The 14,611-nt window shown below is 42.7% G+C and overlaps 1 protein-coding gene across 3 annotated transcripts in view; it reads left to right on the plus strand.

Annotated features, from left to right (window-relative positions):
• The first annotated feature begins 5,644 nt into the window (after positions 1-5,644).
• ano5b (anoctamin 5b) overlaps positions 5,645-14,611 on the plus strand; it is a 98,111-nt gene continuing 89,144 nt past the window's right edge. For 2 of the 3 annotated variants that reach the window (XM_060911438.1, XM_060911439.1), the window contains exon 1: positions 5,645-5,925. In XM_060911438.1, the coding sequence (XP_060767421.1) occupies positions 5,850-5,925 (76 nt within the window). In that variant the 5' untranslated portion in view covers positions 5,645-5,849. The remainder of the gene's footprint in view (positions 5,926-14,611) is intronic. The other variant, XM_060911440.1, reaches the window with a different exon arrangement.

Here is a 14,611-nt window from a genome sequence, read left to right on the forward strand (position 1 = left end):
GTCCTAAAAGTAGATAAAGAGAACCCAGTAGAACAGGATAAAGCGGCTAGAGATAATGAGATGAGATTTATTTATTGAGAAAAATGATCCAATATTACATATCTGTGAGTAGCAAAAGTATGTGAACCTCTAGGATTAACAGTTAATTTGAAGGTGAAATTAGAGTCAGGTGTTTTCAATCAATGGGATGACAATCAGGTGTGAGTGGGCACCCTGTTTTATTTAAAGAACAGGGATCTATCGAAGTATCATGGCATGAACAAAGGAGATTTCTGAGGACCTCAGAAAAAGCGGTGTTGATGCTCATCAGGCTGGAAAACGTTACAAAACCATCTCTAAAGAGTTTGGACTCCACCAATCCACAGTCAGACAGATTGTGTACAAATGGAGGAAATTCAAGACCATTGTTACCCTCCCCAGGAGTGGTTGACCAACAAAGATCACTCCAAGAGCAAGGTGTGTACTAGTCGGCGAGGTCACAAAGGACCCCAGGGTAACTTCTAAGTAACTGAAGGCCTCTCTCACATTGGCTAATGTTCATGAGTCCACCATCAGGAGAACGCTGAACAACAATGGTGTGCATGGTAGGGTTGCAAGGAGAAAGCCACTGCTCTCCAAAAAGAACATTGCTGCTCATCTGCAGTTTGCTAAAGATCACATGAACAAGATCACATGGAGAAGGCTATTGGAAAAATGTTTTGTGGATGGATGAGACCAAAGCAGAACTTTTTGGTTTAAATGAGAAGCATTATGTTTGGAGAAAGGAAAACACTGCATTCCAGCATAAGAACCTTATCCCATGTGTGAAACATGGTGGTGGTAGTATCATGGTTTGGGCCTGTTTTGCTGCATCTGGGCTAGGATGGCTTGCCATCATTGATGGAACAATGAATTCTGAATTATACCAGCGAATTCTAAAGGAAAATGTCAGGACATCTGTCCATGAACTGAATCTCAAGAGAAGGTGGGTCATGCAGCAAGACAACGACCCTAAGCACACAAGTCGTTCTACCAAAGAATGGTTAAAGAAGAATAAAGTTAATGTTTTGGAATGGCCAAGTCAAAGTCCTGACCTTAATCCAATGGAAATGTTGTGGAAGGACCTGAAGCGAGCAGTTCATGTGAGGAATCCCACCAACATCCCAGAGTTGAAGCTGTTCTGTACGGAGGAACGGGCTAAAATTCCTCCAAGCCGGTGTGCAGGACTGATCAACAGTTACCGGAAACGTTTAGTTTCAGTTATTGCTGCACAAGGGGGTCACACCAGATACTGAAAGCAAAGGTTCACATACTTTTGCCACTCACAGATATGTAATATTGGATCATTTTCCCAAATAAATAAATGACCAAGTATAATATTTTGTCCCATTTGTTTAACTGGGTTCTCTTTATCTACTTTTAGGACTTGTGTGAAAATCTGATGATGTTTTAGGTCATATTTATACAGAAATAGAGAAAATTCTAAAGGGTTCACAAACTTTCAAACACCACCGTATGTGTGTGAGATTTTTTTTCCCCAGTTCGTCCAGCAGGCGGAGACACAGCAGCAATAATGTCTTAAAACGTCGATGTTCGCGCATGCGTACTGATTTTTCACTCCTCGTGCTTGGCACTTGAGGGTTTGTAGTGAGGGAGTTCATTTAAACAGGCTTATAACTGTTTAATTGATGTTTAGTTATTTTTATTGACCCTTAAATACATTATAATAAAGTGTTTTCAGTATTTTGGATTCAAACCAAGAAAACATTTTTATATGAACATAATTTGCTTAATATTGAGTGTTATCGAAACATTCCCAATATGTTGGTTTGTGGTTTAGAAAATGACCTAAAAGCAGCCTTTTACAAATGTTACTTAGCATATGTTATATAACTGTAAGAGAACCACAAGGGCACAATCCAAGGGGAACCTAATGTTATTTTATGGGATTGCTGAGAGAAGATATTCTTTCCCCCCTAAAATTACTCAAAATGCCTGAAACACATTCCAAAACAAGTTGGGCAATTTCGGGCTAGTAATGAGGTAAAACAATTAATGATGTGATGTCAACAGGTGATTTGGTACAAAATCAGTATCCAGGAAAGGCCTAGTTTTTGAGGCACAAAGATGGGCTGACAATCTCCAATTTGTCAATAAATGCAGTTAAAGCTTTACTGTGCAAAAAGAAAGCCTTATGTTAACTGTGTCCAGAAGTGCTGTTGACTTCTCTGGGTTTGGAGCCATCTGGGACTGACCATCACAGAGTGGAAATGTGTATTGTGGTCAGATGAATCAGTATTCCAAGTCTTTTTTTTTTGGAAAAAATGGACCATCCAAACTTTTACCAGAAATGTCCAAAAGCCAGGGTCTGTCATGGTATGGTGTTGTGTCAGTGCCCTTATCAAAGCTAACTTGCTCTTCTGTGATGGCAGCATTAATGCAGAAAAGTACATTGAGATTTTTGGAGCAACATATGCTGCCTTCAAGACGACATCTTTTCCAGGGATATTTCAGCAAGACAGTGCAAAACCACATTCTGCACACGCTACAAAGGAATGGCTGTAGAAGAAGAGGGTGCCTGTCCCCTTTGTTCCCAATAAAGAACGTGTGGTGAATTTTTGAACCAAAAAATATGACAACGATACCCCTGTACTGTTGCATACCTTAAGACCCATTTACAGGAAGAATGGGACAAAATGACACCTGAAATGCTTAATCACTTGGTATCTTCAGTCCCTAAACATCTTTTAAGTGTTGTAAGAAGGAATGGCGACATTACAAAGTGGTAAATGCTGTACTGTTCCCACTTTTTTCTGGTGACAGGGTCATGGGCACCCAAGGCTCACTGATGCAGTGAAGGCTAGCCTATCTGATCCAATCCCATAGATGAGCTACTGTTGCACAAATTAATGCTGGCTATGATAGAAAGATGTCAAAACACATAGAGTATGCTGTATATGGGGCTGTGTAGCCACAGACCAGTCAGTGTGCCCATGCTGACCCCTATCCACTGTTGAAAGTGCCTACGCTGTGTACAGGAGCATTAGAACTGGACCACAGAGTAGCTAATGGAAGAAGGTGGCCTGGTCTAATAAATCATGTTTTCTTGTACATCATGTCGATGCCCTTGTGAAATGTGTGTGTATATATGTCTGTCCAATTGAACGTATATTGAGAAGCGTTAAGCGGCAACAATGTTTACGATGCCCTATGATGGACTGATGTCCCGTTCCGGGTGTACCTGTATCTCACATCCAGTATTCTCAGGATGGGTTACTGGGAGAGAGAGAGAGAGAGTGTGGTTTTAATATATGTTTAATTAATAACTAGACAGCTGTCATTACTGTAGGCTGTGCTAGCATGGAAAAAGGGACTTTCTGGCATGAATCCTTCATTCTCCCTGTTAGCAAACACTTTATATTTTAGGACAGCACATAAATGAAATAGTTGTGTCCAGTAAACCTAATTTCTTTTAGGGGGTATCAACATCTAATTATTTTTCTTTATCATTCTTTAAATCAAATTTGAATAGTCCATTACTCAGTGTCTATGCTAGCTCAGTTCATCAGGTAAGACACATTTCCAGGAAACAATGTGAGTAAGAAAATATATAGACATATAAACATAGACGCAGCATTCTGCGTAGAATCATACGTCATCCTCGCCGCCATATTGGACGGGGCAAAGTGGAGATTCTTCAACCGTCTCTGGTATAGCGTCTAGACAGTAGCCGAGAATAAAGATGCCTCATTCATGTGCTGTGTTTAACTGTACCAACAGGTTTACCATCCAAACGAGATCACATGGGATTACCTTTCACAGGTGAGACTGGAAAAATACTTTTCATTGTATTTGGTCATTATAACGTAATAATACGAACAGATTTTTCTGACTTTGTGGCTAATATGAAGTCTCGCGCGTAATAGCCGCTCGGTGAAACCTGTCTCCAAACAACGAAGTATTTCCTTCGTAACTACGCTGATTGTTGTTAGTTGCTTAGCTAACTTTTCACATACTATGTAGGTTTCCCAAAAATAAAGACATGAAAAAGCAGTGGGAGACAGCTGTGCGACGGGAAGGGTTTTCTGCTACTCCGTCATCCATGCTCTGCAGTGAACACTTCAGAACGGAGGATTTTGACAGAACAGGTCAGACAGTCAGGATCAGAGAGGGAGCTGTTCCTTCAGTCTTCCAGCTCATCTCCACCGGGTAGGTGTATAGTTATAAGCAGTGAGAATTAGATAATACAGTGCCACACTATGATGAACGTTTTTGAACGTATGATGAATGTTTTTAACCTTTCTGAATGTGAAGGAATCAGTGATGTATTTTGTTTTGGTATGACGTTAGAACCTGGCCGAACTCAGTTTGGTGGTCATTCAGCTCACTTTATTCAACGAGAGTAGGTCTGTGTGGTGACTCATCTCATCTCATTAGGTTGCAGGCAAGCTGGAGCCTATCCCAGCTGACTACGGGCGAAAGGCGGGGTACACCCTGGACAAGTCACCAGGTCATCACAGGGCTGACACATAGACACAGACAACCATTCACACTCACATTCACACCTACGGTCAATTTAGAGTCACCAGTTAACCTAACCTGCATGTCTTTGGACTGTGGGGGAAACCGGAGCACCCGGAGGAAACCCACGCGGACACGGGGAGAACATGCAAACTCCGCACAGAAAGGCCCTCGTCGGCCACGGGGCTCGAACCCAGGACCTTCTTGCTGTGAGGCGACAGCGCTAACCACTACACCACCGTGCCGCCCGCTGTGTGGTGACTCAATAAATAAAACAGTACATTTTTATTTTCATTCACTATTTCCAGTTTTTCCACTATTTCCATCATTTATCATATTCAGTCTTGTAGGTTGGTTATTGTGGCCTCAGGTTTTGGTAGCTTGCTACGGTATGCTGACTGATTAGCTTACCTGAGCTATCTATCGCCTATCTGTCGCTAGTTTGCAGTGTACAGGGTATTTCGCACACTATTTATAACCATCACATTAAACATTATATGTGGGGGTGTCGTGGCTCAGGTGGATAAGGCACCATACCATAAATCCGGGGACCCGGGTTCGATTCCGACCTGAGGTCATTTCCCAATCCCTTCCCATCTCTCTCTCCCGCTCATTTCCTGTCCTGTCTCTACACTGTCCTATCCAATAAAGGTGAAAAAAGCCCCAAAAAAATCTTAAAAAAAAAAAAAATGTAGATCCGGATGTGGGCTTAAAAAAAAAAAAAAGTTATATGTGTTGTTTTGATGCCTGTTTGTTTCCCAAATATATACGTGTGTGTCTTAATGGGTGAATAAAAGGCATCGAGTTAAATATTATTGTAGAAAGGGGCTTTATGAAGTTCAGTCCATTTACTTGCATCGGTTTACGGGGAAGATTTGCCACATCCAATATGGCGGACACTCTGACGTATCCCAGCAACGGGCCACCAGCTCAATGCGGCGTCTATGAGAAAATAAATAAATAAATAAATGGGGGAAAAATTCCAGACCTTTTTTTTTTTTGCTGAAAGAAATAACCGTTTTTAAGCCACTCCCATTTCAGGATATCTCAAATGGCTCCCTTTTACAGACCGAGTGCACTAGGTAGTGCATATACTGTACTAGGATGTAGTGCACATGCAAAGTGAAGGGATTTGGGATTTAAACCTCGCCTCTGTCGCTGATTTAGGAATGATGTGTCTGAACTCCTCTGGAGTAAGCTGTACCGAGGACTGATTTGCTTCCCAGATAGTGGACTATTGTTAAAATGAACTTCTTGAAGCTTTAACAGCAGGATGTTTTCTGGCTTATTGGAGTAAAACAGCAACACCTCTGTACTGAAAGGAGACGAAGTGCTTTCTTGAGGTGAAGATGAAAAGGATAACGGGAAAGACGAAAGATGCCACTCTTCTGGAGATGACCAACAAAGCGGACGCTCATGTAGAAGGTAACAAATGTAGCCAGTGGCTGTGAAGTAAAGACTGCAGTAGCTACATTTTAAAACAGTTTCAGGTTTACGTGGCTGATGTTGGGTTACTTCAGGAAAGGTGTGACAGTCAGTGGTGGTTTTGGTACAGAAAAACAGCCTAGCATAAGTGTGTGTGTATATATATATATATATATATATATATATATATATATATATATATAATGTATTACTTCAATAAATTTCTCATATACAGGTGTTTTACTGTCTCTTTTCCCACTAAACCCCCCTCTGCTAGTTTAAACCATACACACAAGGTGTGAAAGTTTACACCCAGGAGCAGTTTCTCACAGTCTGTTTTGTCCTGAGTCTCAAAACGACCCCCTTTGCACACGTAGTGCCCTAAATGCGATGTGGAAGCAATTAAATCATACACTATACAGTGCATATATGCAGTGAGCTCGGAGTGATTTGTGACTCAGCCTTTGACTAGCTGACTTGATGATAGCTCAGGAACAGATTCAATCCTTTTACGTCTTTACTCAGTGCCAGGAAAATTATATTGTTTACAGCAGTCCAGAGGGCGGTAGTCGTCTATATTTGTGGCCAAAAGAATAAAAATCTACCACAGAAAGCGTATTTTAAGGACCTATAGTGCACTAGTCAAGTCATTTTATTCTTATAGCGCTTTTAACAACAAGCATTGTCACAAAATAGACAATTTTACAGAAGAAAAAAGAAAGACTTTAAACATACAAACTTTTATTTATCCCTGATAAATTCTGAGGTGACGGTGGCAAAGGAAAAACTCCCCGAGACCTCATGAGGAAGAAACCTTGAGAGGAACCAGACTCAAAAAGGAACCCATCCTTATCTGGGTGATAACAGATAGCAAGCAAGAAAGAAAGAAAGAGAAAGAAAGCACAACTTTTATTCATCACACATTTGGGAAATTCCTCTCTGCATTTAACCCATCTTAAAGGGCATATTCTGGACCAATTTTGTTTTTTTTTTTTAATATGAAAGTATGTCCATTTACACACACATCCGGAAGGGTAATTTTGCACAAGGCCATCTGTCTACAGCAGAAAAAAATAAAATAACAAAACGCTTCTGGAAAAATCCCAAGGGAGTCTGGAGCCAGATTCGTGACGTTACCTGCGGAAGCGCCAGCAGGCTGTGCGAGCTTTGCACGGTTTCAGTGCACAGCCTGTGTAGACCAAGCGCTCCCGTTTCTCTCTCATTGTCCGGTCTTTTGGAAAACGATGAGTACTGATCCCATCATGATTGGTGTTGCTACACCCTCCTACGATACATCTGTCAACCATTTTAATAATTACGTGATAATGTTGAAGAAATTTGCAGAAAACCACCAGGTCGTTTTCTCATAAACAAACCAGCTCTGACGTAGGATTCAGAGGGAGGCGTCCCGCAGATGACGTCACGAAAATCAATGTTTCCCGGGAAATCCAAATGCTAAGTTTTTTCAGAGGCGGACCAATTCGCCTCAAATGGCTTGATTTCAACTGAATTTTTCTGGTATTGTGCAAGATAAAAAAAAAAAAATTGCAGAGAATGCAACAGATACTTGGCCAAAGTTTAATATAAAATAGGAGAATTACATTGATCTTGCGCCTGAATTTACCCATGATATGCACTTCAAGCAGCGAACACACACAGAGCAGCTATGCTAATAGCACCCGGGGAGCAGTTAGGTGCCTCGCTCAAGGCCGTCCCATATTAACCTAACCACATGTCTTTGGGGGAATCCAGAGAGAACATGCACACTCCACACAGAAAGGCCCCCGCCAGCCGCTGGGCTTGAACCCAGAACCTTCTTGCTGTGAGGTGACCATGCTAACCACTACACCACCATGCTGCCCAGACTGTAGGTAACTTGCTTCTATAATTATCTTCTACATAGTGGTCGCAAAGTAGGCCACAGTTACATAAACAGGAAATCCATTATAGTTATGGATCGTGAAGTCTATTTTGTTGAAGTTATAGAATAGAATGTCTTTATTGTCACTATACACCTGTACAATGAGATTAAAAGCAACTCCAATCACAGTACAAACAGCATAAAATATGCAATATAAACACGGAACAAAGAATATAGTGCAAAAAAAAAAGGGGTGCTATGTACAGTGTTGTGTTCCACATTATGGAGTGGGGTATTGCACATTATAAGTATTATATGTATTGCACAGAGAGAGTCCGGGTATTGCGCGTTATAAGTATTGCACAGTGAGAGTTCGGGTATTGCACATTATAAGTATTGCACAGGGAGAGTCCGGGTATTGCACAGTGAGAGTTCGGGTATTGCACGTTATAAGTATTGCACAGGGAGAGTCCGGGTATTGTGCGTTATAAGTATTGCACAGGGAGAGTCCGGGGGCTGGGGGGGTTAGACTGTAAAGTCAGTGCATATTTGAGTTCAGGGTGGTTATGGCTTTTGGAAAGAAGCTGTTTTTGAATCTATTTGTTTTTGTCTTGATGCACCTGTAGCGCCTCCCTGAGGGCAACAGGTCAAACAGATCAAAGCCAGGGTGGGAGCTGTCCTTGGTAATGTTCTTAGCTCTGCTGAGGCAGCGGGAGGTGTAAATGTCCATCAGGGAGGGGAGAGGGCAGCCGATGATCTTCTGTGCTGCCTTTACTACTCTCTGGAGCCACTCTCTGAAGCCTCTCCCTGTCTGCAGCAGTACAGCTGCCATACCATACTGTGATACAGTACGTCAGCAGGCTCTCAATGGATGAGCGGTAGAAGGTTAGCAGCAGGTTGGAGTCTAGGTTGCACTTCCTGAGGACTCTCAGGAAGTGTAGCCGCTGCTGAACCTTCTTGATGACTGCCGTGATGTTCTCTGTCCAGGAGATGTCGGCGGAGATGAGAACGGCGAGAAACCGGAAGGTGTGGACCTTCTCCACACACTCGCCGTTGATATGAAGGGGGGCTAGGTCAGTGCTGTGCTTCCTGAAGTCAACGATGATCTCTTTGGTTTTCTTGGTGTTCAGAGCAAGGTTATTCTCTGAACACCAGGCTGCCAACTTCAGGACCTCCTCTCTGTAGGCTGCCTCATCTCCCTTTGAGATGAGTCCGACCACAGTGGTGTTGTCAGCAAACTTGACGATGAGGTTGTTGTTGTGGGTCGAACTGCAGTCGTGGGTGTAGAGGCAGTACAAGAGGGGGCTCAGCATACAGCCCTGTGGAGAGCCGGTGCTCAACGTGCGGGTGGAGGAGAAGTGGGGGCCAAGTCTCACAGTCTGGGGCTGGTTGCTGAGAGAGTCCTTTATCCAGGCACATGTGAGATGGGGGAGGCTGAGAGTGTCCAGTTTTCTGATGAGGATGTCCGGGATTATTGTGTTAAAGGCTGAACTGTAATCCACAAAGAGCATCCGGACGTAGCTCTGGCGCTGCTCCAAGTGGTTCAGCGCAGAGTGGAGAGCTACGGCAATGGCGTCCTCTGTGGATCTGTTTGCACAATATGTGAACTGGGGGGAGGTAGTCCTTGATGTGCTGAAGAACTAGTCTCTTGAAGCACTTCATGATCACCGGGGTGAGGGCCACAGGACGGTAATCATTCAGGCTGGTGACGGGAGACTTCTTCGGCACTGGGATTATTGTTGCTGATTTTAGGCAGGGCGGGATGACTGCCTGAGCCAGGGAGAGGTTGAAGATCCTGGTGAAGGTGAGGGCGAGCTGATGGTCGCACGCTCTGAGCACCTTGCCAGGTACTCCTTCTGGGCCGATAGCTTTCTTGGGGTTCACTGCCAGGAGCATCTGTCTGACATTGTGCTCCTGTACAGTGAATGGAGTGATGCAGGAACCGGGTGGGGGTGGGGGCAGGGCTGGAGCAGATGAGTGCTGCTGGGATGTTTCAAAACGAGCAAAGAAGCAATTTAGCTCCTCTGCCAGCGGCGCTCTCAGGTCTCCTGTTGACGCATCTCAGCCTCTGAAGTTTGTGATGTCTTGTATACCCCGCCACACCTCCCGTGTGTTGTTGCTGGACAGGTGGGACTCTATGCTCATCCTATGGTCCGCCTTGGCTTTTTTAATTCCTCTTTTCAGGTCAGCTCGAGCAGCTCTGTACAGAGCTCTGTCACCTGACCTGAAGGCAGCGTCGCGGGCCCTGAGGAGTGAGTGGACCTGGCTGGTCATCCAGGGTTTCTGGTTTGGGAAAACCCGGACGTTTTTGTCTACTGTCACATTCCCGATGCAGAACTTGATATGGTCCAGTACCGTTCCTGTGAATATCTCCAGCTCCTGGTGTTCAAATAAGTCCCAGTCTGTCTGATTGAAGCAGTCTTGTAGTTTGGAGAGTGCATTGTCAGGCCAGGTTGTAACATTCCTAATGGTGGGCCTGGCTCTGCGTCTGAGGGGGGTGTAGGCTGGGGAGAGCAGGAGGGAAAGATGGTCTGATTGGCCGAGGTGGGGGAGGGGTATGGCTCTGTACGCCTGCCTGATGTTGGAGTAAACATAAGGGTTGTTTTACAATCAGGGTACAAAGTTTGTGTTACAGGGGTCCAAAATTCAAATTGATTCAAACTGGTTCTTGTACCAGTTTTTAAGTGAAGGACAAGTTAAAGAACAGATTTCAGGTAATTTTTTGACATATGTGTAGGGTAGTTTTGTGTAATCTGCTATAAGATAAAGAAGATTAAGTGTAGCTTTAAAGGAACAGTCCACCGTACTTCCATAATGAAATATGCTCTTATCTGAATTGAGACGAGATGCTCCGTACCTGTCCGAGCTTTGCGCGACCTCCCAGTCAGTCAGACGCAGTCAGATGCGCTGTCACTCCTGTTAGCAATGTAGCTAGGCTCAGCATAGCCAATGGTATTTTTTGGGGCTGTAGTTAGATGCGACCAAACTCTTCCGCGTTTTTCCTGTTTACATAGGTTTATATGACCAGTGATATGAAACAAGTTCAGTTACACAAATTGAAACGTAGCGATTTTCTATGCTATGGAAAGTCCACACTATAATGACAGGCGTACTAACACCTTCTGCGCGCTTCGGCAGCGCATTGATACGGAGCTCAGATATCAGTGCGCTGCCGAAGCGCGCGGAAGGTGTTAGTACGCTTGTCATTATAGTGCGGACTTTCCACAGCATAGAAAATCGCTACGTTTCAATTTGTGTAACTGAACTTGTTTCATATCACTGGTCATATAAACCTATGTAAACAGGAAAAACGCGGAAGAGTTTGGTCGCATCTAACTACAGCCCCAAAAAATACCATTGGCCATACTGAGCCTAGCTACATTGCTAATAGGAGTGACAGCGCGTCTGACTGAGTCTGACTGACTGGGAGGTCGCGCAAAGCTCGGAGAGGTACGGAGCAGCTCGTCTCAATTCAGATAAGAGCATATTTCATTATGGAAGTACGGTGGACTGTTCCTTTAAGCAGGGCTGGGAGAAACAAATGAAGTGATTCTCGGAGAGGACATTATTTTTTGACAATTCAGAATCCACTACTTCCATAGTGCTTTTAAATATAAGGCTGTAAGCTTTGTGTTAGTTGTCTCTAATATTTATGTCCCAATATCTTGAGCACATTTTAGGATGAAAATAATAATTTTAGATATGTTATTTTATATTGGAAAAATTAGCTGTCTCGGAGAGGACTTTTTTTTTTTTTTTGACACAATTGCATACTAATTTGATCAAAATAGTTTGAAAACTTACTGGCATTCAACATTAAAACTTAATTATGTTTCCAATGATATGGAATCAAATATTTGTTTTATGGTATAAAGAATGATTTAAGTGCATCCCTTTTGGAGCTACCTGTGGTAAAAAAAAAAAAAAAAAAAAAAACACTTTTTCTAAATGGCATGAGTAATTTTGCTAAATATGATATATTGCCATACATTCACCAAAAATAACGTTATCACCACATTTTTTTTTTTTGCATGGTAAATAGAGCTATCACAGGGCTGTAATAAACAGCCAAGTTTATTTAGTCAAGCCTTTTGATATTGAAGATAAGTGTTAAATGTGATTTTTAGCTTGTGTACCCTGATTGTAAAACAACCCATAATCCAAAGTGTTCTCCCCTCTAGTAGAACACTTGACATGTTGATAGAACTTCGGCAGTACAGTCTTCAAGTTGGCCTTATTAAAGTCTCCCGCAATTATGTGAACACCGTTGGGGTGGGCTTGCTGCTGTTCGTTTATGGTGTTCAGCAGGAGAGAAAGCGCTGTGTTTACACTGGTGTCAGGTGGAATATACACAGCCGTGACAATCACTACAGTTAGCTCTCTCGGTAGAAAAAAAGGCTGGCATCTTACAGACATGTACTCGAGGTGTGGGGAACAGTGTTTGTCTATAACATTGGGGAACACAATTTTTGTTGAGTTAGGTCTGACAGCTGTTTTTAACTAATTTTTGGGTGTGGAATCCAAAACTGATCTCAGTTTTTCTCTATCGCGTCAAGTTTTTGAACTATAGGATCCCCGTTTTCTTAAAAAATATGAAAAATACTGTACTTAACAGATATGTGCTTGTTTTATAAAAAATTTACAAATATTGACATACAATGAAATATGAAAGAAACAGGTATGACTGCAATGTTTATTTAACACTGTTTTTACAAAGGATATGGCTACTGTAATTATAATTGTGTGCAAGAAGAAGCAGCCTTTATTTGTCACATGCACACTTCAAGCACAGTGAAATTCATCCTCTGCATTTAACCCATCTGAAGCAGTGAACACACGCACACACTCGGAGCAGTGGGCAGCCACACCAGAGCGCCTGGGGAGCAGTCAGGGGTCCGGTACCTTGCTCAAGGGCACCTCAGCCCAAGGCCGCCCCATGTTAACCTAACTGCATGTCTTTTGGATTGTGGGGGAAACCAGAGCACCCAGAGGAAACCCACGCAGACACTGGGAGAACATGCAAACTCCACACAGAAAGGCCCTCGCCGGTCGCTGGGTTTGAACCCGGAACCTTCTTGCTGTGAGGCGACCATGCTAACCACTACATCACCATGCTGCCCGTGCAAGTAGTTAAGGTAAAAATTTATGTTTATAGCTCTTTCTGGAGTGTTCAACTTGAGGACTATCGCGTTTGATGCTCCAACACTAGTCAGCCATCATATGTACATCCCATCTACCCTGATAACGTTCTTCCATAACCTTCAAATAGTCTTACTACAGCTAATCAGTGGAATTTTGCTTATCTGGAGGGTAAGCTGTGGAGAAAAAACTTGACGTGCTAGAAAAAAACTGACTGCAATTTTGGAATCAGCATGCCAATTTTAGTTTTAATCAGCATAAAAATCTAACTCAACAGAATTTTTTTTTCAAATTGTTCCCCAGTGTAATTGTTCCGTTGTTACACCAGTTATCATGCACGTAAATACAAAGCCCCCCTCCTCTGCTCTTACCAGAGTCCTCAGTCCTGTCCCAGCGGAGCAGAGTGCGACCTGCTAGCTGCAAGCTAACATCGGGAATTCCCGGGTGAAGCCAGGTTTCGGTGATAATCAAAATACAGCAGTCACGAACATAGCGATTTCCAGCGAGCTGTAATTCCAAGTTGTCCGTTTTATTAACTGCTCATTGATGGAGACTTGAGTGCAAAACTGTCATGACAACTACAGTCTTAGTCAGTTATAATCCTCAGCCAACATAGAAAAACTGTAAGTGTTCCCACATTAAAAAGTGTGGGAGCCATTATTTTAAACCATCCAGTAAGTAGTGCTTTTTATATAGCCCACACCCTAAAAACTAGAAGGGTACTCAGTAGAGTGCATACCTCCTCCAAGTCACATATCCAGATTTGCATCAAAGTCTAATAAACTGTTCCTTGGCCCATCTCACCTTTTCTCAATTTCTTCACAATCTGTTCACTACTTTTTGAGTTACAGTAGTGCTTGAAAGTTTGTGAACCCTTTAGAATTTTCTATATTTCTGTATAAATATGACCTAAAACATCATCAGGTTTTCACACAAGTCCTAAAAGTAGATAAAGAGAACCCAGTTAAACAAATGAGACAAAAATATTATACTTGGTCATTTATTTATTGAGGAAAATGATCCAATATTACATATCTGTGAGTGGCAAAAGTATGTGAACCTCAAGGATTAGCAGTTAATCCGAAGGTGAAATTAGAGTCAGGTGTTTTCAATCAATGGGATGACAATCAGGTGTGAGTGGGCACCCTGTTTTATTTAAAGAACAGGGATCTATCAAAGTCTGTTCTTCACAACACATGTTTGTGGAAGTGTATCATGGCATGAACAAAGGAGATTTCCCAGAGTAACTTCTAAGCAACTGAAGCCTCTCTCACATTGGCTAATGTTCATGAATCCACCATCAGGAGAGCACTGAACAACAATGGTGTGCATGGCAGGGTTGCAAGGAGAAAGCCACTGCTCTCCAAAAAGAACATTGCTGCTCGTCTGCAGTTTGCTAAAGACCACGTGGACAAGCCAGAAGGCTATTGGAAAAAAAATGTTTTCTGGACAGATGAGACCAAAATAGAACTTTTTGGTTTAAATGAGAAGCATTATGTTTGGAGAAAGGAAAACATTGCATTCCAGCATAAGAACCTTATCCCATCTGTGAAACATGGTGGTGGTAGTATCATGGTTTGGGCCTGTTTTGCTGCATCTGGGCCAGGACAGGTTGCCATCATTGATGGAACAATGAATTCTGAATTATACCAGCGAATTCTAAAGGAAAATGTCAGGACATCTGTC

This window comes from Neoarius graeffei, chromosome 27, assembly GCF_027579695.1.
Source record: "Neoarius graeffei isolate fNeoGra1 chromosome 27, fNeoGra1.pri, whole genome shotgun sequence".
Taxonomy (NCBI): Eukaryota; Metazoa; Chordata; class Actinopteri; order Siluriformes; family Ariidae; genus Neoarius; species Neoarius graeffei.